At 31.9% G+C, this 26,095-nt stretch overlaps 4 protein-coding genes across 4 annotated transcripts; 1 reads left to right on the top strand and 3 right to left on the bottom strand.

The window, feature by feature from the left end:
* Nucleotides 1–1,492: 1,492 nt before the first annotated feature.
* LOC131647431 (uncharacterized) lies at nt 1,493–2,712 on the top strand. The gene has a single exon (XM_058917320.1). It carries the CDS (start codon nt 1,543–1,545, stop codon nt 2,545–2,547), a length of 1,005 nt encoding a protein of 334 aa, XP_058773303.1. The 5' UTR covers nt 1,493–1,542; the 3' UTR covers nt 2,548–2,712.
* Nucleotides 2,713–2,813: 101 nt separating this feature from the next.
* Nucleotides 2,814–6,127, bottom strand: LOC131647432 (uncharacterized). The gene is made up of 4 exons (XM_058917321.1): nt 5,756–6,127; nt 5,465–5,535; nt 3,625–5,164; nt 2,814–3,538 (listed from the first exon to the last, which is right to left on the bottom strand). Exons 1-4 carry the CDS (start codon nt 5,919–5,921, stop codon nt 2,865–2,867), a joined length of 2,451 nt encoding a protein of 816 aa, XP_058773304.1. The 5' UTR covers nt 5,922–6,127; the 3' UTR covers nt 2,814–2,864.
* Nucleotides 6,128–14,085: 7,958 nt separating this feature from the next.
* On the bottom strand, nt 14,086–18,481 carry LOC131652964 (uncharacterized). Its single transcript, XM_058922965.1, has 14 exons — nt 18,252–18,481; nt 17,911–18,165; nt 17,781–17,827; nt 17,176–17,440; nt 16,694–17,037; nt 16,309–16,594; nt 16,164–16,231; nt 15,707–15,958; nt 15,533–15,608; nt 15,368–15,444; nt 15,231–15,280; nt 15,068–15,152; nt 14,888–14,986; nt 14,086–14,625 (listed from the first exon to the last, which is right to left on the bottom strand). The coding sequence occupies exons 2-14, from the start codon at nt 18,062–18,064 to the stop codon at nt 14,371–14,373; spliced, it is 2,058 nt and encodes a 685-aa protein (XP_058778948.1). The 5' UTR covers nt 18,065–18,165; nt 18,252–18,481; the 3' UTR covers nt 14,086–14,370.
* A 5,365-nt stretch (nt 18,482–23,846) lies between these two features.
* Nucleotides 23,847–25,852, bottom strand: LOC131647434 (uncharacterized). The gene has a single exon (XM_058917322.1). The coding sequence runs from the start codon at nt 25,450–25,452 to the stop codon at nt 24,712–24,714; it is 741 nt and encodes a 246-aa protein (XP_058773305.1). The 5' UTR covers nt 25,453–25,852; the 3' UTR covers nt 23,847–24,711.
* Nucleotides 25,853–26,095: the final 243 nt, after the last annotated feature.

The raw sequence follows: 26,095 nt of genomic DNA on the forward strand, positions 1-26,095 counted from the left end.
TTTCCAACAGCATGGATAATCTCTATGGCTACCAAAGCATTATCGAGAATACACCGACCTTCCACAAAAGGTGATTGTTCTTCAAACACGCATCTAGATAAGCACTCCTTTATTCTATTAGCTATAAGCTTTGATACCATATTATAAAACACATTACAAAGCGAAATATATCTCAAATCTTTCATATTATTAGGCTTCACACACTTTGGAACGAGACATATGTTTTTATCATTAAGAGACGATGGAAAGAATCCTCTCTCCAACCAATTAGTAACATCACCAAATATGTCATCCATACACATGTCCCAAAACTTCTAGTAGATTGTCGGATTAAAACCATCTGGCCCTGGAGACTTATCTGGATGCATGTGAATAATAACCTTATGCAACTCCTCCTTGGTAATAGATGCTAAAAACTTATCATTGTCTGCACTAGAAACCGACGGCTGGATAATAGAAAGAACTGATTCATGCATACCATCTTTTACTGCAAACAAGTTTTTGAAATAATTCTTAGCAACCTCACAAATTCCAGCTTGATCATTCAATGCCACTTGATCCTCGTTAAAAAGCATTTCAATCTTCTTGAAATTCCTTATCGTTGTTACTGACATGTGGAAAAACTTAGTATTAAGATCGTCGTCACGAAGCCAATGCATATTTGCTCTTTGTTTCTAGAAGGTTTCCTTTTGAATGAGCACACGATTATAATTCTGTTGCACCTTGAAAAACGTCGCTACTGACTCAGGATCATGACTACTACGACATGTCTCCATTTTCTCTAAGTAACCTGTTATCTCTTCTTTGGTCTTCCTCTATTTCAATCTGCTCCACCTTTCTAATTCTCCTGCATAAGAATTTATATGTTGAACAACATCATTACCATATCCCTGCATCCGCGCATTCACCACAACGTCTTCAATCCGCTCCTCCTGCAACCATTTGTTTTCAAACTTGAAGGAGTACTTATTGCAGCTTCTTTGGACCGACTCACACCGTAACAAGATTGAGCTATGATCTGAATGCGAAGCTATCGAGTTAACTAAACAAAAATCATGAAAATTAGTAATTCATTCTGAATTTGCTAAAGCTTTATTCAGTCTGTCTTCCACGACATGATCAATTCCTCTACTATTGAACCAAATAAAGAGACGACCTTCAAGTGTAATATCGGTTAACTGCTATAATTAATGTAGTTGAATATAAAAAAAATAAAATAAATCTTTATTATCGTCAAAAAAATTTGGCACCCTACAATTATTGTCAAATTTAGATTCAATTGGATTACAGAGTCCAATTTATGAAGCTGATTAAAGAAGGTCTTTATTAGTATTAGTAAACAAATCTTTTTACTATTGAAAAGAAAAAAAAATCTATTCAACAGTTAATGTAGAATCCAAAACAAGAACAAGTTTCATTAAAAAAAAAAAGGTTAACGTTAAACAAGGTTGGACAAAAAAACAAAGATTCTCTTCTCTCTCTCGTCACTCAAAATTAGACCGTTACAAAAATTAAACCTTTTTCACTTTATCAACTTCAACAATGATGAAAAGTCAAAGAATCCCAAGAACAACTTACCAGAAAAGCACTTATTCAATCAACCATTACCACAGTGTTAACAAAGAGAAAAACACACACCCAACAACCTCAAATTTCAATTTCAACATTTCATCGTCAGAATCAAAACCAATTACTAGCATGTCAAATAGAGACACCATTCTTGAACCTCTTCTTCATGTCCTTGATCCCATTTCATTGATCCGTAACCATAATTCAAATTCAGACCAACCTTGTCCTCTTAGATTCACCTCTTTAGAAGATAGCTTCATTATGGAGAGAGGACCCAATTATAATGCATATGCTGAATTCAGGGAAAAGAGGTTGCGTTTAAGGTGTTTGATGGAAGTTCAAGAAGAAAATTCGGAGATTGAAATTGAACCGGTGAAACTTGCCACCACAATAACGAAACAGGTTAGGTTTCAAGATGAAAGTTTTGAGATTGAATCACAAAAACTTGTAGCCCCAACAAGGAAAAATGCAAACTTTCAGAGTGGATTAGCTTATGGGAGAAGAGAGTCTTTTGGAAAAGAAGTCAAATTTGAGACTGGAAAACCGAAACTTGTAGCCCCAACAAGGAAAGAGGTTAAATTTCAAGGTGGAGTGGCTAGTGGGAGAAAAGGGTCTTATGCTGTTGCTCAATCTGTGCCTGATTTCTCTGCAGTATTGAGGAAAGAAAATAGGAAGCCGTCGAATTTTCTGGCTTCGGTGAAGGAGACGAAGACGCCGCCGCCGCCTTCTAAGAGTAGTTTCTATAAGGATAATAACATGACAGGATCAAGTTCAAGAGGAAGTAAGTCGGAGAGTGCACAGGAGAAGAAGAAAACGATTGGCGGCGGGGGTGTTTTGATGGGAAGGAAGAGTTATGCTAGCTTGGATGAGCTTAAGAGTTTGTCTTCTGCTACCGCCATTGCCATCAATGGTGAAGGTAGAGGAGGAAGGAACACTAGAGTTTTGAGGAAGTCAGTTTCGGTTCACAGACAGTTTTGATTGTGAGGTTCCTTAAAGTTTGAATTTTTTAAAGTTGTTTGTTGAATAAGAGATGCTGTGGTGATGATTGTTCTTCTATTTCTCTTTGTTTTTGAATATTCATTCTATTTGATTTTTTGAATTTTACTTTTGAGTGTTTTACTACTATACTATGTAAAGCTTTGATGTAAGCAAGAGTGTTGATTGTAACACAAATATTATACAAAAAATACTTAGATTTATCATTCTTACATCAGAACAAAAATTATCACACAAATTACTGTTGATATATTCTAATGAACATCTAGAGGAGTTATAATAACATGATCTTGGTAAGTTCAAAGAGTACAATGCCTAAAATCTACAAGGTCTTCAACAATTTCATCAACCAAAATTTGAAGCAAATAATTCTCAATATCAACACCAAACTCAAAAGCTTCAACATTGAAATCAGTCCATTTTCCCAATGAGTGACTCATCTCCCAATCAATTATTTTTTCAGGTTCCATTCCGGCTATAACTTCCCACTTTTTAATCTCACTCTTAACCTCTTCAACCAAAATCTCACCTTTCATGCAGAAAGGAACCTTTGTCCATGCACACCATAAACTAAATACATTGTAATAATTATGGCAGCAATTTGATTCTAGATATTCAATTACACAATCAAAGAGAAATCCCTTAAGTTGGCTTCGGTTGAAATTTCTCCGCACAGCATCGGTTGCCATGTTGTCGAGTTCATCAACAAGAATGCAAGAAATGAGAAGCTGTGGCAGATCCTCTCTTTGTCTAGTGACATTTCCAAGAACCAATTCAGCAATGAAGATGACATTTTTCATATGATTGAGCTTGCTTTTTGTCAATCTTGGCCAAAAAGAGTTTAAACTTTGCAATGTCATATGAATTCGGTTAGCGAGTTCTGTCAGTATCTTACAGCCTATGAGTTTGACATCATGCTCAAACCGTTTTGGTTGATCGTATGAACAATTTATAGAGCCGGTGTGAAAAGCCCCTGGAGTTAAGTCAAAAGATCGAAGGCATTAACAATAGGATTAAACAAATCAAAATTAGAAATCGTGTTTTCTTAATTGTGTTTACCTGAGCCTGCATTCAGAACAGATATCAATTCTTGAAGAATCAACACAGTTGATCTTCTAGGTTGATCGCCATTAGCCAACTCCTCGTTTTTCCTCGATTTCAATTCTTTCAACTTCTGTTCTAGAAAAGCACCTAAAACATCTTCTCTCAAGGGTGAATGATGTCTTTGGAAACAAGTCTTAATCACATTAGCACTTCTTGTCTCTACCTTATTGATTTTATTGTCGTTAATCTTGTCGGTTTTTTGATAACCACTTTTTCTACATTTGACGTTCGAATTGTTTGGAGAGAAAGCGTCAAAGTTTCTCCTTTTTCCTCCTTGTGTATTTGAACCAACATTTCTATGTTTCAATGTAACCAAATTGACAGAAGCTATACTTTCAGTCCTTTTTTTCCTCTCAAGATCAAAATTGCAGCTATCCAATTTGGTAGGAGACCCCGTCCGAGTTCGTCCACTTAGCCTACGATTCAAACCAACAAAGTCTTTACTTCCACTCACAGTGCTTGCAGTTGCAGCTGATGAAGCTCTCTTCATCAGCATATTACTATTTCTAGCTTCAAATCTAAAAGCCATTCTTTCACCGCTTAACATCCTTTCTCGTGTTTGAGTTTTGAATTCAAAGTCATTATCCTCTAAGCCTCCAGGCGGTTGATGAGAAGAATCACATTTTGCATGAACGTGGATTCTTCTGGAAGTAGATTCATTACAAGAATAAGCATTCTTTTTAACATCTTCATCAACAAGAGTTATGATCTTCTCTTGACTTCTGAGAAGAACTATGTCATTTTCGTGAGAAGGATTGAATGATCTTCCTTTTAGCGCCGATTCGGAAGAGAAGCCAATGAAAACATCTGAAACAGTAGGTTTGTTGATCTCAACGTCAACCAAATTACCGCAATTTTTGCAAGTATGCTCCACCAATGACTTGTCTATGCCAACATTATAACACGATCGGTTGTGTATAGCTTCCACCTGAGTTCCAACCATATCAGTGACAATGCCATTCTTAGGAGGACACTTAGAAACAGATGATATAAGAGAATATTTGGATCTGCTTGTAGCCTGGAAGCCAGGTTCCAAGATCTTAGTAGCTGCTTCTATCAACCTTGAGCTTCGAGATGCACTCTTTCCCGAAGAAACCCTCGGACTCTTCAAAGGTGAAACAAATTTAGCGTGACGGTGACTGTGATGATGATTACACTTTCTCACTTGTGACAAAACATTCTTGATTTGCAATGCCTCAGCGCCAAACCTAGTCATTGCTCTTTTTTCGTTCGCTTCCGTTTTCCTTACCTTCTGAGGCCTTGAGTCATGACTTACATTCGCAACTCCGATTTCCAAAGACTCTTCACCATCTTCACTATCAAAATATGAAGATGTCTTGGACTTATGATCTCTCTTTGAAGTTGGAATTGATTCTAGACCCATCAACCTAGCTACAATACTCGGAGCTTTCATTTCATGCTTTCGTTCTACCTCGACAACACAATTTCCTCCTTCCATGGCATTCGAGAAACCTCCATTGTTCGCATTAGCAATCTACAATTAAAACAAATATAACATAATCACAAATTCACAACAACAAACCACCTAAAACAAGGATTCGTATTCGCTGCAATCACAAATTCACGCATTAAGCTTATCAGTTGTCATTCGATCAAAACCAAACCGAATTAACTTTCTGAACCGTCTGATCTTGATCCAATTGCCAATGGTATACCGAATGCACGATTGCATATAATTTGTGACTACAACAATTCCAAATCCAAAGCTTTTCAAGTTCAACACACAGAAAACTAAATTTAGAACAAACCAACACAACTATCATCATATTCTTACCAAATGAAGCTTGGAATTAGGCATTTTCTCATCTCCTTTAAACTTGTTCATAGAATCATGTTTTGCACTAGCTGACACAGTTCACAACAAAAAACCAAACACTCTCATCAGTTTCCAAAAACCACAAGAATCTTAACAAAACCCTCATGTCAAAACTTCACATAAAAAAACTTTCATTTGACAATGTCACCTTAAAATGTTTGTGATATAGAAATAGATAAATATAGAGATAAAAATAAGTAAAAAGTTAAAAATGAAAACTTGCTTGTATGTTGTTTGGATGAAACTAACCAGGAGGAAGAAGTTTCTTGGAGAAAAATCTCTTTTTGGTGAATCTTCTATTCCAATCAAATAGTTGAAAGAAAATACCAACACAACCACCACTATGTTTTTCATTGTTCTTCTTTTCTGTTATTGCTAAACATGAAGAACCATTCACACTAACATCATCACTCATTTCTTCAACACTAACACAACACACACAAAAAATTCAACTTCACAGTTTCACTATGAAAAAAAACACAAAAACCTCATTTTCTTCAAAACTTGTCTTCCAAACATGTTCTAACTCAAAATCCAAAACCCATCATTGTTTTTTTGAGTAATGTTCTTCACTAACAAAAAGAACACATTTTTTAGTTAGAATCCAAAAGATGTGATTGTTTTCCCTCCAAAGTGAAAGAACTTTGTTCATGGAAAAATGCCAATCATAAAACGACACGTTGAATGAAGAGTCCTGCAAAACCACCTTGATGGACCAAAGAAGAAAAGGACGGTTGAGGAGAAAAACGACACAAAATAGGAGAGGAGCAGTAGAAGAGCAGAAGAACTGTAAAAGATGATAAAGCAAATTCGAATATAGTGTGCTTGTTGTTGCTATGGGAAAACAAAACTTTAAAAAAAAAATCATTATTTTATTATTCACCTAATCTAAAGAGAGAGAGGGAAAACTAAAATACTGTAATAGTCACATTTTAAAAAATGTTACTCCCTCCGTCCCACAATGAGTGACCCAGCACACCATTTCACACATATTAAGAAAAGTGTAAAAAATTAAGAGAGATAATATTGTTTTTACTATAATACCCTTATTATGTATTGGAAATGGTGAACTTTTTAATAATTAGAGGATAAAATTGGAAAAAGTGTATTGGAAATTGAAATGGGTCATTCATTTTGGGACACCATTTTATTCCAAATGGATCACTCATTGTGGGACGGAGGGAGTAGTTTGAAAAGACTACTCATTTTGATTCTAAATGCAATTTTTATAATTATTTTCTCAGTTATATAGTTTAATTAACACAGTTTATATTACTCTCAAGTTATTTTTTTATTGTTTTATCTGTTTTTTATTCAGAATGATTTTGTTTTTGTTTGTAGAAAATTAGATACAAAGATTATTATATGAGGAAGCTGTCGTTTAATATTTTTAATATAAAATACTCATCAATTACTTTTCTTTTATAAAAAATATTTATTTATTTATTTGTTGTTTTAAAGTTAAATTAATAGTAATTAGTTTTGTCAATAATATTTTTAAAAATTTTTTTTTTATTTATTATATTTTTTCTTTCATTAAATTTGTGATTTTTTTTTAATCTTTTGACTATTTATAGACTAACAGTTTGATACATAAATTAGAGTTTCATTCTTGAAATATGAGAACTAATCTACTAGTACATGTTAAAGTAGTGTCTAACTTCCGCACTAGAGTATCTTTTGTTGGTATCCCTCATGAATTCATATAATTCGAGGAACTAGAAGCATGATAATTTATTGTACCAAGACCATTAACACTTGCTCAAGATCTATGTTGTAAATTCATACAAGAACATTGACATCCACCGTGAGGCTCAATAGAAGATTCCTTGAACATTGTGGTAGTCAAAAGTCAAACTCCTCCAAAACGCTTGGAAGAAAAAGATAGCCAGAAGAATCGTAAATTCCAAAATAGTGGAATCAGTTGTGGAAATTCACCATCTCGGAGGAGTATGGACAAAGAGCAGGGTCCTACCTTATCAACACTTTTGATCAATGAGAAGAGACAAAGTAAAGGATCCAAAAGATGTGATTCCTCAACCCAACAAGCACTATAACGAGATGCCTCATAACACGATCGATATAATGAAAGCACAAATGAAGTGACTTAAGAAGAAAGTTAAGTTAATGGAGAATAACGAGAGACGCTTGAAATTTTTACACTTCAGAAAGATAGTCCTCACTCAATTCCTCTACACTAAATAGATTAATAAAGACCCATTGTTAAGAAGGTTTTGATTTCCACCAATGAAAGAATATAATGAAAGAAATGACTCATTGAAACCCTTAAACACCTTCAATGTTGTGAAATTTTCTAACATCCTCACAATGTTTAGAACTTATGCAGTTGTTATCTTGAAGGCAGTTTCATCTACTTCCAAGTGCTCAACGTTCCCCAAATTCTCTCACATGATTAAAATTGGATACACAGTAAAAGAAACAACACCTACAACGTGAACCCATTCACTAGTTTATGCATTCACATACATAGGCAGTCATGCAAAGACTCTTCGAGTTGCAAGCTTTGAAAATTTTTTCTTAATTTTTTGAGCCCAAAAAGTTTGTTGATATATTGAATGAGAGTATTGAAATCACATCCGCTCTACATAATTCTTGTAAGTTATTAGTGCTTCCACTTTTAAAATTGTTAGAAACTTCTTCGTCATTTTCATATTTCACTAGTTTCGAACTCCCGCTTTGGTTATAGTGCCAATGAATTTTCTAGTTGCATTATGATAAGTTATCTTGTTAGCACTTCCCTATTTATGTATACCTCTTTTCAAGCACAATGTGTCCTTTGAAGTTGGGGTTCGAGATTTATTTCAATTTAGGAGTATATAAACAAAAGGCACCAAATTCATTGAAAAAGGTTGATTAGGTAGTTGCATGTTAGGATTCATCAACCATAAATTAATCATTTTCAACTAATGAACTAGATGATCTTCTAGAAATCAAGCTATATCCTTTTGGGGATTGTTTGTTAATAGATTTATTTATTTAAGTAGTGATTATTGTTGAAATAACTTACGATTGTTTAATTTTCGAATATGTAATAAAATGTAGTAAAAAAGAGAAATATGTAAAAACAAGATTATTGTTTATAAGTTATAACTAGTAATAATGTAAGATATACATCATTCTCAATCATTGAACGGTAAAATTATTATCATTATTTGTGTGTGGATTGTAATCTATTTCGAATAGATATTTGAATAGAACACGTGATCTTTAACTATTCTTAACTATCTAAATAATTTCTTCTGCAAACTTCTTTTTAATAGCATGCAATAATATTTCTTTTAAATTTATAACTCTCTTCAGTGGGATAAGCGCAAGATATTCGACTTTTGATAAGATATCACTTTGAAAGATATTTAAATTTTTTGAATGAATAGTTAATTTTATCAACTTTGAAAAAGTCTTACTTCAATTTTAAAATTACAAAATTTATGTATAACATGAAGAAAAAAAACCGTGCATTCAATTATTTGAATTTTCTTATAATTTTAAGATACAAATTCTTTAATTTTGTATTCTTTAACAAATAGCTTCCTACTACAAGTTAATAGTACTAAGATTTTTATTTTAAAACATAAGCATACTAATATGAATATTTTTTATGATGAAAATGAAGTAATACAGAATCTAGCATTATACTAGATCCTAAATGGAAGTGCTGGACATAGGAGAAGCATATGGAAAAAGAACACAAGAGTAGAGTAGAGTAGACTGCATGAATTGTACTTTGAGAAACTCAAGAAGAAGCCAAATTGTAGCTCGAGGAACTTTTTACTCTACATGCTATATTGCCAGTTAATTTTTCTAAAGCTCGTGCGACTGAAAAAGCGCGTGGAGCTCATTCATTTGTCACGTCATGTGAGGTACTCACGCGCAGCATCTTAGGACTCATTACTCAATCACCTCACTCTCGCTCTTTGCTATGGGATGGTAACGAGACATGTCCGTTCCATTTAAACACATCTTATAAAAGCTCGTGAAAAAATAAGTAGAGCAGACATATTTAAAAGTGTAGGTCTAAAATCTTATTCTACCTTAAAAAAAAAAGTAAAAGCGGGGCAGATAATGCCCGGGAACATTGAATTTTTTAAACTTAAAAATAATAAAGTATAAAAAACATTAAATAAAAGTTCGATAAATACACATGCGAAACAAGTCAACATTAAATAAAAATGTATTTCCGGAAATATTCATTCCCTTTATAAAATTCATAATGAGAAATCAAGACCGAACCAACTTAATTTAATAAAAAAATTGCTGAACTTAGTTTTAAATGATAAGATGAAAAAATCAAATTTATTAATTAAATGGACTAAACTTGAATTTTATATAATATCTTTTTTTTTTCTATCTACAATTTTTTTTATAATTATTGATTATTTTATAATTAAGTAAATTTTTTTAAATTAAGGAAATTTTTTTAAATTTCGCATGTGTATCTAAATATATTTTATATTGTATCAAATATTTTTTCTTGTCTCACAGGTTATTATTTATATAATGTCTATTTTATTTTAATAAATAATTTGTCTTAATTTAAAAAACAAAATTCTTGTTTCAAAATATCAAAATTCCTTTTTTTTCTTCTTATTTTCAAAAGTCTTTATTTTCTTTTTGCATGATTATTTATTGCAATTGAATGCATATAATTATTTTTCATTTTACAATTAAGTGATTCATTACAAATTTATATTTATATATAAGTACATTTTATATCGTATCAAATAAACTTTCAATTTTATGAGTCACTATCAACACAATACATATTTTATTTTATTCAACAACTATCTTATTTATAAAAAAAACATTATTTTCAAATATTAAACATTCACTTTTCTTTCATTTCACAAGTCCCTTTTTCTCTTTATATTTTAATACAATTGATTTTATCTAATTATTGCTCATTTTAAAATTAATAGCTAATTTCAAATTTCGATACGTATCTAAATACAATTTATATCGTATTAAATAAATTTACTTGTGCGGCCACATTGGTATCTGGCTAGTTGAAATAACAGAAGAAAAAAAATTTGGTGTAAACATTTGAGAAAACTTCTCGAGGTTTGATTTCATCGACATATCCTCATATATTATCATTGATCAGTAATATGTAATTCTAATACTGAGAAGATGACCATAGATGCAAAAGAGCGCAACAACCAAAGATTTAAATCCTCCAATCAATGTCGGAACCACTTCCCACAACATATTTGTGATAAATCGACCTTTAACCTTCTTAAAGACGAACAGAGAATTACACACCATTGAACACAAGATGATAACATATACGGTGAGAATTTTTCCACACCAAGACTATCCTATAACCTCTGACTCTTGAGAGGAGGTCATGTGGAATCATCCCAATAAGTGGTGCAAATATCATGTGGATAATGGTTATCATAGAAATGACTACCATCAACTGAAAAAGAGATAGAGTGCATTATCCAAGAGGATCACTTGAGAAGATATGTCTAGAGCATCTCATATAATTTTGGATGAAGATCAATCCCATGTTGGCGATATCAGCCCAAAAGCCCCCTATTGAGTAGAGAAAATGAGCCATAATAAAGGAAATAAGACCAACCAACTCTAAGTACACTCAACAACATCGCCGGAGATTTTATCGGAGGAGGCGAGTGAAACTCCTCTAAAAGAAGGTATGTTCGCCATGTTGTGCCCGATTTCACTTCCTCAAATTGTGAGGCAGCTTAAATCCTACCCTATAAGGATGACCTCATGGTCATAAGCATGTAATCGTTCGATTGAATGTCAAGTGATTTCTCGCAGATCCCAATAGCTCGATCGACATCTTATACTATGATGCCTTTGAAAGGTTACTACTATATATAAGGTGCTTATTGATGTTCAAAGGTTCTTAATGATTTTATTGGGAGAACAAGTTCAAGTTTAAGGCCAAATTTCCATCAGAATCCTTTTTGGATTGTGCGAGAATGTTGAACCGATAAAAGTCAGGAACCTTGCTGTATACATTCCCTTATCATACAACATCATTCGCCAAGTCTTCCTCAAGCATCCTACAAGTTGCCTTATCGATACTCTATCTAACTATGAAGTACCACTAGAATATTGGGAAGATAAGTATCATGAAGGGAGACAAATCTTTTGATAATCATAAATGATGACCCTTTATAGGTCGAGTAATTGTCATTAGCATATATTCCTCATTAATGCAGCAGATCTCAGGGGCTCTAATAGTAGGCATGCATGCCAATGGACGATCTAAATTAATTGATTATTCCCATGCCATTTTCAATTGTTTCCAGCATTAATTACACACTTAAGTCTTGGAGTTCAACCCTTTAATCTGAAAAACCAATTGTCTGTACCATTTTGGATGGCCATTGTCAAATTCAATTACAACCATATATACAACATCATAATAGTGTATATTATCACCCTGAATTGCTTCACCCTTAGAAGCCTTACGTTTGAGGGACTATGGTCTGTCATGTCTCTCGATTTATCATTTTTCCCTTACATCCTTCATGCTTGAGGGACTTTGGACCGTCATGTTTCTCATTTAACCGCCTCTCCTTTACAGGCCTCTTGCTTGAGGTCCTAGACCGTTATGTCACTATTAGAGCTCAATAAGTACCAAGATTTTTGGTGCATGAACTCTCAACTTGTAAGCAACGTATAAAGTACTAAAAATAAGTAGGGTGAGGTCATGTGAAAAACACATGAGAGATTTTCCATGTCCCATCACTTCATAGGGGGTGACGTGATAAGACATGTTCTAAGTAAACTAACATAACTTTCTTAGTCATAACTGAATAATCCCAAGTCCCACTAATTGGTTAACTCCATCTCCTAAATGAAAGAGATTACTCATTCACTATCCCTCTACTAGATCAAGGTCGAATCGCATATGATGGAACCTATAGGCGAAGGAACTAATCTTCCTAGAGAAGGACCCGTTATTAATACCTAACTCAATAAATAAGCCAGACAATCGTTTTTTAAATATTATAGTCATAAAACTTCATGTGTATCTTAACGCAAGCAGCGTAACTTCTATTATACTCATTGCAAATATATAATATAATTTTTAAATCAATCTTCACATATATCAAATTTAAAACTAATCTCAGTTGCATTTTGAATTGAAAATAAAAATAATATTTATTATTATATAAATCCAAATCTAAAGTACTAAGGGTTAGGTTTTGCATACACAATGTGATGAACTACATTTTGAATCCCAACTTTCCATAAGAGATTAGAATCTTACAATGTGACTAAATAAAGTTTGAACCCCAACTAAAAGAGATAGTGTTTCCGTCACTGTTGAGATTATTTGCGGTTGAAGGAACTTATAAAAAAACAAAAAATAATAGTTATAAACTAATTACTTATAACAAACAATTTTAGTCAGATATTTTTCTAAAATATTTATCCTTAACAAGCCATACATTTTTCAAATTTAAATCCACAGTATAATAAATAATAAATGGACTCTCAAAACTAACTATATCATTTTTATTTGGTTTTTTTCTTTACAAGTATGTTCTCAATATTTGTTTCGAATTTGAAGAAAAATTTATATACATTTTTTAATTACAAAATATGAGGACTGTTGAGGTATTGGAGGCACTATTATCCACCCCAAATTTGTCCGCGCCTCTGAACCGGCCCATTGAATTTATTATATATTTTATTATTTAATTTTGATGATTTAGAATATTAAACACATGGTTAATACTTTGATATTTTTATTTGTACTTTATTATTTAAAATATATGTATATAATTTTTTGAGATTATTTTATTTATTATTTATAATATAATTTCATTTAAAAAATAAATATTTCTAATAAAAATAATAATTTTACTACATAAATGGTAGCAGTGCACAGATATTAGAACCTAACCCTAATCTATTTTGAACAAGTTTAAATTTTAATTTTTCATCTCAATTGGAGATCACGATAAAAAAGGGAATTCAAATTTGAGTACGAGGAGAGGAGGTAAAAAGCGTCCGTGAAATGATACTTAAATTATACATCATGAATATTAATTGATGTTTTTTTTTTTTATACAATGGAGGGCCTAGGCCCAAAAAAGAAAAGCAACTACACAGGCTCTAAAGAAACACCACTAATCCCTATCGAATCTGCCATCATTTGGGACGAAAGAACCTCCGGAGGAAAACTATGGATAAAATCACACTTATCCATACAAGCTTTATTAGCTAAGATGTCTGCACACATATTTGTGGATCTGTGCGCATAAGAAAAGATGACCATCTCATGTAACGAGATTCTCTCCTTGATCTGTCGCAAGAGAGATATGCAATCTAACTCTCCCGTAACACCCTCTTCAATTGCCTTAACAACATCCTTAGAGTCAACATTCACTTCTACCTTAGATAATCCCAAGGATGATGGGAGCTTCAACCCTTCAACCACACCCCAGAATTCAGCATGCAGCGCTGAACACTTCCCCATATTAACTGATGTTTTGATACACTTAAATAACATACATATTACTCCAAGATGAATTAATTTAAAAATTATATTAGACATAAAAGAAATATATACAACAAAACACATAGAAGAAACACGGTTAGACAAATATGTCATTGTCTATCTTTCTACTGAACATGTATTGAATATTTACTTGTTTTTTTACAGACAAATATGTTTTTTTTCCTTCTATAAATCAGTAATCTTAAAGCTTTTGCAAAAAAATAGTACTAATTTTAAAGCTTACAATGAACAACATCAACTCAAAATTAGTTAGTGTCACGATATGACGATTAACTAGTTAAGCTTGATTTATAAAATAATCAAACTTGAGCTATGTATAATTCAATTGGTTCATGAATTAACCAACTTTCTGAATCACATCATTTGAAACTGAAACTTCACTTCTTATCTCAGATGATTTAGAAAACAACATTCGATACATAGGCGCTCCACGCTCTAAAACGTGTTTTTCCCAATCTGACTTAACTCCAAACGGGTTTTCATCAAGCCAATCACTTTGGCCATGCTCCATAACAAGCTTATTCTTGCTATATCTCGAAAACTGTTCTTTCATTCTCATTGCTACTTCTTCTACATCAGATTGCAAAAAGACCTGATCAATGAATACAAGTTGGAGTAAGTCATCGCTCGACACAACAAGTATCACTAAACACAGAGCAACACAAAAATATAATACTGAAAATCAGTGTTGTCAATCGTGAATCACAGAAAATGTTGTATAGTGCTATAGCGACGTTATAACCACTATTTGATAGCAAGTTAATCAGTTCCACTGTGATAGAAGAGACAGGACAGGACTATACACTGCAAGAGTATGGAAATACAGATGAAGAACTTGTTCGAAGTCTAATTACCTTTCCACCATATGCTAGAAGATCGACTATTGCTTCGATTAAAGATCTTTGCAGCATTCTCCATCTATGCTCAGGTTTATTGAAATCAGGGTTTGGACACTGCAAACATAAAAGAGAACGGTATCAATGGCATAACTAATGACATAGAAGAGAACGGAAAAAGTTATGAGTTTTAAGTACCTGTATTGATACAAGAACTAACTCTCCTGGGTAAGAAGAAACAATTGAACGAAATGTCGATGTTGCATTAGTAGCAATGAAGTGCCTAAAAATAGAATAGATAAATAAATCAGGAAAGCAAAGCTTAGAAAGTTTAACAAACTGTTGAAAGCAACAACATTACCCATTCTTTATGCCAAACTGTTGAATAGAATCAAGACAGCGCAAAACAAGCTGCAAAATATATTAATGGTTAAAGCAAAAAAACAATATAAGCAACAAGAATAGCAAAAAAGGTAGGTGATGAAGTAAGTATGGAACCTTTTCATTCATTTCCAAACCGAGAAAGTTCAAATCTTTCCTCTTTCTAGCCATTTCAAAAAGAAAAAGTCCATTGCCTGTCATTTTGAGATCAAATGTTAGTGTCTGAGAATTAAAAGATATGCACATAATAAACATTCTTACGTATAATAAAAACTAAAGTACCGCATCCAATATCAACCACAAGAGATTGAGTCGGGTCAGCGTAAACGTTGTTCCACTTGATTTCAAAAGGGTATGCCTGCAAAATGTGAATACCATAAGACTGAAGCAGAATGTTTCATACTTCTGTGACAGCACATTCGATTGCTTAGAGTAGAGGATTAAATATAAACATACTCTATCAACAGCCATAACACCGGGGAGTTTTCTTCCTTTGAGAAATTCCCATACTACTGAAGCATTCTCAACCATGTTTATAGATGATAGTGAACTTGTTTCTTGTGTCACAAGATTGCACGCGGTAGTCCCAACAACAGTTGTTTCACAGTTTTCTTTGCTTAGTTGATCAAGAATTTTCGCCAATTTAGATCCTCCATTTGCGTGTTCAGTTCCATCAGCAAATTTCACTGGACCAATCCAAAGTATTTTCTGTAATTGAAGCAAAAACCACTATCTAAAAATGAAAATATTACTACCAATTGTAAGTATCAATATTGTCAACTGCGGATATTGGAAAATAGTGCATTTTTCAAATTCTACGACGCTATAGTCATTGTTTTACAACACTTTGTACTAAACATCATGCCGCACGGGGTTCGAAATCGCACAACTCATAAGTAAATTACTATTTTACCTTACAATCTGTAAGAAAGGAACCGATTTCATCCAATGTTATAGGTCCAAGGTCAATAGGCACCCAACCTAGATCAAAGTTTAATATGGATCAAATTTATTTGCTGAATAAGACAATGAATTTATCAATTTGAAAAGTATCTCACCATCCAAAATTCCAAGAGAAGGAAAAACATGCGATTGCTTTGGATCATATTTATTCCTGCACCAAAAATCCTTTGGATACAATATCTTCACATTGTTATCGCGAGCAAGTTTCAATATATCTAGAGCTTCCTTTAATGCTTTATGATCGACAAAATCAATGGGAACTTGTACTCCTAATGCGTGCATTATTTGAAATGACATCATTCCAACAAAAACAAAACCTTGGCATCTGGAGGCTAAAAACCGAAAGGAAGCTGCTTTCTCAGCAAGATTACCCCCTCCAATCTGAATTTATGAGAAACAAACGGTGAATAACTTTATCGATACGAGAACTAGAGTCTGTCTTGAAGAGTTATTTCTTGCTATGAAATAGAAGAGGCATACAATTGCTACATACGGTTTCTTGTTGGTTTCTGCCAAGTTTTTCACGAGACGAAGATTCTCCTCAAAATGAAAACCAGCTAAACAAGCATAGCAGAAACGAGTAACACCAACGGTTGATGCTAGAACTTTATGAGAGTTCGAGAAGGAGTCGTTGACAAAGATATCAACTCCTGTCAATAATACTCTAGAAAACTTCAAACAATTAGCAACTTCGTCTTTGATATTATAAAGATTCTCAATAAGATAGACATTCTCTTTCTGGAGGTCTTTAATCTCTGATAGCTTGTTACAAAAAATGCCTTGCAGTGGAACAACTTGTATTTGGAGAATTCCTGATAAGAAATCTACAGCATAGAGATAATCATTTCTCTAGTATGGAAGTTCAATAAACCACAATTGCTATAACCATTTCGTTCCCATGATAGCGAAACTTCAAGTGGAAAATAAACACAAGGATTGCAAGAAAGGCTTTAAGAAAGTACCTGCAACTGATTCAGAGTGAAATTCTGAAGTATTTGTTTTCCAATCACTTACTAGAATGACTTTTGCTTCAGCTTCATGTAAGTATTTAATTGTAAACAGTGCATTAAAATCTGATTGATTCTTCTGGTTATGATCTTGCTTGAGCAATATGTTAGAATCAAATCTAACCATGACGACTTTTCCGAAAAGCTCCTCTCTAGGAAATTCTCTAAGAGTTTGTATATGAGGAATACCATTCAACTCTCCTCCACTATTAATGTAAACCTAACAACAGTAAAACCATAATACTTAGAGCCACAGCAAAATTACACGGTTAATAACACATCATTTCGTTAAGAATACCGCAACCATGATCAGCCGACAACAATAGTCGTTGAACATCAATTTAGGACACCTAAGTTCAACAACATTTTAAACGGTTAGCACGATTTACACACGTGGTTAATATAGTTTAAGTACAAGGTATGTTCGCTTGCGATTTGTCCAGAATTCATGCCTAAGTCCAGAGGGTTTGCATACAAGCGTGTGTGCTAGAGACACATAAAGTTAAGAAATTGAAAGTTAGAGAATCCATTTCCAAATAACCTATAAAGTGTATTATTACCTTATGGTTGAATGAGTTGATAACATGACCTGTTAACTCTCCATTACCTGTCAATGAAAACATCAATTAAAACACAGAAATAAAGAACATATGGAGAATAAAAAAAAATACCATAAGTAAATAAAATAACCTTGAATAGCACAAAGGGCACCATTATATTTCTGAAATTTGGCAAGTTTTGGAAGATAAGAACATGCTTTATGTTTAAGCAACTTGGTGGAGTCATAGAAACATGAAATGTTTAAGAAAACTGGTTGATGGCGTATATTCATAAAGTGAGCCATGAAATTTACAAGATTGGAACTGCAAATAGTGAGAAACAAAGCAAAACCGTGTTGTTGGTTGAAACGAGACTTCAATGTTGTTGAGGTTGTTGTAGGTTATTCTGTATGGAAGATATAGTTAGAAGCAGCATTGAAGTATGATGAAGGAAGAAGAAGAAGCAAGAGATATGTAGGAAGTGAAATTCACCTTGTTAGAACTTGACACTTGGAACCAATCGTTAGTTGGTCCAGTGGTGATTGGCGCTGGACTTGGTAGGGAGAACCACGGTTCGATCCCCCGCAACTGCGATCGGGAGGGGGATGGAACCACTTGATGCCAGAACTCGCCCCCGAACCGGACTAAACCGGTGCTATAAAGCAAAAAAAAAAAAAAAGAACTTGACACTTGGAACTTGTCTCTTGTTCGTTGTTTCACTTCACAGAACAAAGTGGAGAAAAATAGAAGATAAAACGACGCCTCAAGTATGTCGTTTTCATTTTTAATCATATAAAAAATGGTTATGGATATAACCGGTTTCTTAAAAAAAAACACTTATATGAATAGGTTATAATATCCGGTTGTGATAAATTGTTATAAATTGGTTATGAAACTAGCCATATATCTGAGTTTAATACGATATAAAATATAATTAAATTTATATATTTAAAATTAAAACTAGCTATATATTTTAAAATAAAAAATTATTAAATAAATTTAACAGAATTAAAATACAAAGAGAAAAAAAAGTGACTTGTGAGATGGAGAAAAAAATTTAATATTTGAAAAGAAGAATTTTATTTTTTAAATTAAAATAATTAGTAATTAAAATAAAATATGTATCGTACCAATTATGATCCGTGGAATAGAAAATTTATTTGATACAACATAAAATATATTTATATATAAATGTAAATTTGAAATGAGCTAATTAATTGTGAAATAAGAAATAATTACATAAACTCAATTGTATTAAATAATCATAAAAAAACTCATGAGATGAAGAAAGACAAATTAACATGATATTTTGAAATAACGATTTAGTCTTTCAAATCAAGAGAAATTGTTGACTAAAATAAAATAGACAGTATGCTGATAATGACCTTTGAAATAAAAAAGAATATTTGATGTGATATAAAATGTATTTAGATACAAATGCAAAATTTAAAATGATTTACTTAATTGCAAAATAAATAATAATCATATAAATTAAATTGTATTAAATAATCATACAAAAAGAAGAAGAAAAAAGAATCGTGAGATGGAGAAAGAAAAAAAATTAATATTTAAAAATAAGAATTTTGTCTCTCAAATTAAGAGAATGATTTATTAAAATAAAATAGATATTGAGTTTATAGTGACCCGTGAAATAATAAAATTTTATTTTATTAAAATTAAAAAAAATATATTATTAGTATTTTTAGTGTTAATAAATAAAAAAATTAAAATAAAAGTGAGAAAATGTAGGAAAAAGAAATGTGAGAAAAATTTAAAATTTTAATCAAGAGATAAAATGTGTGTATGTAATATTTAATTCTGATTTAATTGGTGAGAGTTGAAAAATGAATATCACGTGTCATGTTTTAACAGGAGATGAGAATGAAAAAGAGTAAACATTACTTGATTACTTAAATGTCATTTTCTTAGTGTATATAATTTGTGGTGAAAGGGCAATTTTGGGAGTTAATGAATTGATTTTTAATATATAGTAGTAGGTTTCTTTTCCCACCCTTATGACGTGGCTCACACATTTGAAAATCCGAAACTGCCCTCAATTATTTTTGGAGATACATCTCTGGACGCATCATATATCACCTTATCATTCGTAAATTAAACAGACATTCAATTTTTGCCACAAAATTAATTCAAATGTCCATCTCCGAAAACATTCCTGAGTGCATTTTTTAGTTATTTTAACGTGGCGATCCTATTTTTGCCAAAAACTAATTTGGAGATGCATCTCCGAAAATATTCTGGAGTCCCTTTTTAACTTTTAAACGCAGCCACCTAATTTTTGCTAAAAATTAATTCGAAGATGCATCTCCGAATACCTCCATACAATTTTCACTCACCCATATCAGCTTATTTTGAAAATGATGCGTCCGGAGATGCTTCTCAGAAAACTGAGGGCATTTTAGCCTTTTTGCCAAGGATTTGAGAGAACCTATAAGGGTGAGAAAAGAAATTTCCAAAATAATTAGTGTCACTTTTCCGATCTAAGGTGGTATGTTTTGATTGGTGGTATGAGATAAAATGAAATGAAATGAAGTGGTAATTAATGAGATTTTATTGTTTGAATTTGTAAAGAATGAATGAAATGGAATGGAACATGATGGATTCTATTTCATTTCATTTCATTGCATTCAATTCTTCATTTTTTGGTTCCATCTAATTTAGGATGCACGTGATGGAATGAAACATTTTAATAAAATAATCATTCTGCTCTGCTCCATTCCTCTCTGATATGTTTCATTAGGCTATACTCCATTATGTTCCATCAATCCAAACATAGCTTAAGTGGTAAAGAATCACTATAGAAAATTCAAAAAATGCCCCTTAAATCCATAAATGTATTTTCAGACGCACTCCATATACATCACATCTCTTATTAAGTGAGTCACATTCATACTTTACCAACACTGATACAAAAATATACTTACAAAGTAAACCCGAAAGAATAATTCCCGAAGAACTTGAAATAAAAAAATTTGATGTTTCTGTTTGTGTGTGACCGTACTCTTTAGTATACCCCAACATATCCTTCTATATATGAAAAATACAAAAAAAAAATTAAATAGATCATCACTGTCAAAATCAAAACGTTTGGTGAATTATCTTATCAAAGTAAAAAGGGATTACTTTTGGCACTCTTAGTAGTGCTCACGCACTCTAGTGAAAATCCAACAATGCTTTAAAATTTGGAACCTAACTTTCAAATGCATCAAAAATCAGCCAAAACATATATAAATATATCTGGAGGTTAAGTTCCGTATTTTGTTACAAAAGTTAAATTTCGGAATTCTCCCTATCACCCCACACCAGGAACAATTGTAGAAATGATAAGAATAACATAAATTAACATAATTATTTATTATGGCATACATAAAATATGTAACATTACATAAATTTTCAATAACATAAATCTAATTTTACATTACATCATCAAGAGAAGGTTAAGGATGTTTCAACATCTTTATAATATCTTTGGTTGATCTCGCAACCGTCAAATTTAACTTGATTAGTTATTGTATTTCTAAAATTTCTAACCTGATCGGTCCAAGTACAAACAATCATCTCAGTCACATGGTTTAGAATTGTACTTTCAACACATTTCAAGAAATCCAGATATTTCTCACATTCCCTCTTGAAATGTATTACAGATTAAACATATATTATAATATTCCATGCATCCATTATGCTTTCCGATATCACATTAACTTTAACCATTTTCTCATATTCATTATTGATTTGTTTGGCCCTTACCGGGTGCTTAAGTCTAATTCTCACATTTTTTGTTATGTGATACCTACAAATTAATGCATACGATGTAGGGAACACCTTTGTAATTAACTTTATCGGTGTAGTATCGCGTGTAATAACAAGATTTGGTTCTGCAATATATCTCTAGGTTTTGATGATAACAATGGAGTATTTGTGAAAGAACTATTTTATGTTCTGATGTTTGTTTTTGTGCAAGACTATGTTTATTGAAGTTATAAGATCAAACAAAAATTATCAAGATGTGTGTTGAAGATCTTATGCGAGTTACTATGTGTAACACAAGTTGCAAGCATATTGAAGAAACGAGTATGCTTTTGTATCTAATCACAAGCAAAAAAATCCAAGGACGTCTGATATTGTTGCTGCAATGCTCCTACGGATTCCGTTTTGAGAGTGGTTCTGACTCTGAAGCAAGCAAAGATTTTGAAGATTATATCTTTAGAAGAATCAAGTGCAAAAAGACTCCGAAGACTTAAGGGTCTTAAAGATTGAATCTCTGAAGACTGAAGGTTCTGAAGACCAAGTGCTAAAAGGTTTTGAAGATAATGTTATGAGTGAACAAGGTTCTAAAGACTCTTAAGACTTGAAGTTCTGAAGATTAAAGTTTCAAAGATAAGTGCTGAAGTTTCGAAGACAAGGTTCTGAGCGAAAAAGTTCTGAAAAACTGAAGACTTAATCATGTGAAGCATAAAGCATAACGACTATACTCATGCTTCAAACATATACCATCAAAAGCCTCTTAAGTTCAGAAGACAGATGTTACCGTTAGCAATGATAAGTACACAGTACGAAAAAGGTTTATCCCACTACTTCTCCACTAGCTTGAATTATGGAAAAGGAAATATGTGACAATACTACTCTCAATCATTGTGTAACGACTCTTTTTCAATAGCCAGCTATCCTTCAACGACTCTAATTTTCGTGGCTATAAGGAAAGGATCATATGCTTAAGGTTGTTGTTGGCGTTCAATGTTAAAATGAAAGTTGCCACTGTTAGAACATAACATAACCATTAACTAGTATAACAACAACAAGAACGACTGCTGATCAAATGGCTCTTTAATCATGTTGTTGATTATGAAGATGATCATGAAAGTTTCAATTACAAATTCATAAAATGAATGTTGTGCTATGTAGTGATCATTGAATTAAATAGAGTAAGGGCTGCTGTCCAGAATACTCTAAGGTGAATCAAGATGAGGAAGTTTTTCTCTTTGCTATATCAAGATCAACAAAGCGTCCAGAAGCTTATGAAGAAGAAGACGTAAGAAATTCAAGTGCTTTGGGCTGTTGTCTGCGAAGAAGCTTCTTGAAGAAAAAAAGACCATGCATTGAAACACAATGTAATATTCTTAGAGTGTATTAGGATCTTCTAATATAATTAATTTAGTTTACACATGCTTGTGTAGAAGCATTATATGCTAAACAAACCTTGTAAAAACAAATAGTTATTTGTTCTTTCTATAGGACCAGTTGATCAGAAGCTTTAGCATTATATGTATACTTAGTATAAATGACTTAAAATATAGGGAAATCTAACAAGTGCCCCAGGGGCACTCTTTAATAGCTTTAAAAAGTAAGTTTTTCTTGGATATATGCGTAATTAATGCATCGAAAATTGAAATGGTGAACTTTTGAAAGAATATTTTCTTTATTTAGAATGCTTAAAGAGTGCCCCTGAGACACTCGTTAGCATGACCCTAAAATATATTATTTTTAAAAATGTCAAAAGTGATGTACATTCACCCTTTCATCAATATAGAGATATACTTTCAAAATAATTTTCAATAAAATGACGTGGATCGCTGAATTACAAATGAAGGTGATGGGTTTTTGATATGTAAAGAAATATATTTTTAATTTTGAGAAAAACAATTTTAGTTTTTACAAAGGTGGTGGTGGTGGGAAGAGCAGCCCTTGAACTTATAATAACTACACTTTTATAATAAAAAAACCTACAATATTTCACTTGTTGAACTTTTTTTTATAATATTTGACTATGAATATGTTATGCAGTATGTATACTTTATCTTCCCTTTCTTTGACAATTGACTACGTAACATTCAAACATGGGTAACTTTGACCATTGACTTTGACTTTATATATATATATATATATATATATATATATATATATATATATATATATATATATATATATATATATATATATATATATATATATATATATATATATATATATATATATATATAAACAATAGTTGATTCCATTTCTTCAGAGTATGAGTATGTATTGATTCATTTAAATACAGAAATATATCCCACTATACATTTTTGCATTGCCTTGGTTCGGTTGGACATATCAATTTCAACTTCTTTTTTTTTCACGGGATCAAAACTGCATTATAGGAATAGTGGAAAAACCATTTCACATGTGCATTTTGAAATAACAAGGGCCATCAATCATATCATATAATAAATAATTATGAACCACCCTAACCAAATGGGGTAGGAGAGAAGTAACATGTGCATCTATACTTTAATTTAAACCTCTTGTTCATACATAATAGAAGAAAAACATACACACAAAGTACAAATGATAAAAAGAGAAAAAATCAGAAAAATTAATGTAATTACAATTTGTGTGAACAACAGGAAGAGGAAAAAGAAAACAATAACAAATGACAACCATGAAAGCAACATTAACCTGTCATTCTGTGTCCCCTAAATCATGTGCTTGAAATACATCATTATTTGTCCCTTCCATTCACAACCATCTTTTTCTTATCACTTTGTCTTCTTGATACAAACATTTAACCTTTCAAAACTTTAACTTATACAAGCTACACCTAATTTTTCTTATCATAAACCAAACCATGGAAACATAACAAAAAAATTGAAACGACCCATTTGTAAATTAATACAATTTTAAATTCGAAAACAACTATTCTTTCGACAAATTAGTAAAATTATTGTGATGAATCTAATAGAAGATTTACGATGTAGAATTGCAGACTAAAATATATATTACAGTTGATGTGATCGAATGACCTAATCACCCGTGTCAACTGACTAAAATTCACATCTCAATTGATGTGATCGGAAGACCTAATTATCTGTGTCAATTGACTAAAATTGATATCACGATTAATCGGAAGACCTAATTATATATAATCTGACTAAAACTTATATTGGTGTGATCAGAAGACCTAATTATTTTTGGAGCATGTAATTTGTTGTTTCTTCTTATTTCTAACTTTCGAAAAAATTGAACCAAAACCAAAAAGACTTGAACAAGGAACATTCAAAAGAGGATTAACCCTAACACTATTATTACCATAAGCTCCACCATGGCATCTCTTAACTTGAGCCTTTTGATGATTGCTTGAACCAAAAGAATAAGAGGATCTTGAAGTTGAAGAACTTTTCTTTGAAGAACCAGTTGAATGGCTTCTAGAAATAAGTGGCAAAGGACATAAACTTCTACCATATCCACTTCCACAACTACTACTTCTCTTAAATCCCCAAAATGACTTATTTGAACCATGCTTCTCATCCACTTCATCATTGTTCAAATCTTTCACATCCTTTGTGATCATTTTGTTTGAGCTTTTGCTTCCATTTGCATAGAGTGGTGGTAAGGCATAATGTTGAGGTTTTGTTGGTTGAATTGTTGCTTGCTTCAAAGGAACATTTTTTGTCTTCTTCTTGATTTGAGTAGGAAGAATGATACCATGAGAAAAAAGCTCATCAGCTGAAGATGATTCATGTTCTGAATTTTCATTGACACCAAAATCAAAATCAATGCTTGAATTTGAATTAGATGAATTTGATCTTAAAGGGTGTTTTTCAATTGGTATTGGACCTTTTTGAGAGAAATCATGTGAGAATGAAATTCTTGGACTCATTGAAACAATATTACAATTTTCTGAACAAATTTCAACAACCATTTCATAAAACTAAAAAAGAAAAAAGAGATAACAAAATAAAGTAAAAATCACACTCAAGATTATAAAATGGAAAAATTGTAAAAAAAAAAGTGATTTTTTTAATGAGAATTTGAATAGAACAATAGAAGGCTTAAAAGGGTCGCCAAAACTATAAAAGTTAGTAAAAAAAAAAAGTGAGTCAAAGAAATAATAACTAATAAGATGAAAAGAAAATTGAACTGGGAAGATATGAATTGTGAAATTAAATCAAAGTTTGGAACTTGTTTGTTCAAAGTTGGAAGAAATATATTATACTGAGAAACCAAAGTTTGAGATTTTGGAAATGAAAATAGTGAATGGTTTTGGAAAAGTTTCAAAGAGGTTGGTAGTGAGAAAAAGTGTTTGAATTGTGAAGAATGGTTCAACAACTAAACCAGTAAATAAGAAAATCAAATTGACTACGAAGACGAGAATATTAATATAAAATCAAATAAACTATGGTAAGAAATATAAAAATCAGGCCACTTTCCAAGAATAAAATATGAAATTCTTTTAAACTTATTTGACTTATTTTTTTTGACTGAAAGTAAACTCATTTGACTAAGGATAAATATATGGGCGTGTTTGAATATGTTGTATTGGTTGGTTATTTGTTGTGTTATAT

Source organism: Vicia villosa, linkage group LG2, assembly GCF_029867415.1.
Source record: "Vicia villosa cultivar HV-30 ecotype Madison, WI linkage group LG2, Vvil1.0, whole genome shotgun sequence".
NCBI classification, from domain to species: Eukaryota; Viridiplantae; Streptophyta; class Magnoliopsida; order Fabales; family Fabaceae; genus Vicia; species Vicia villosa.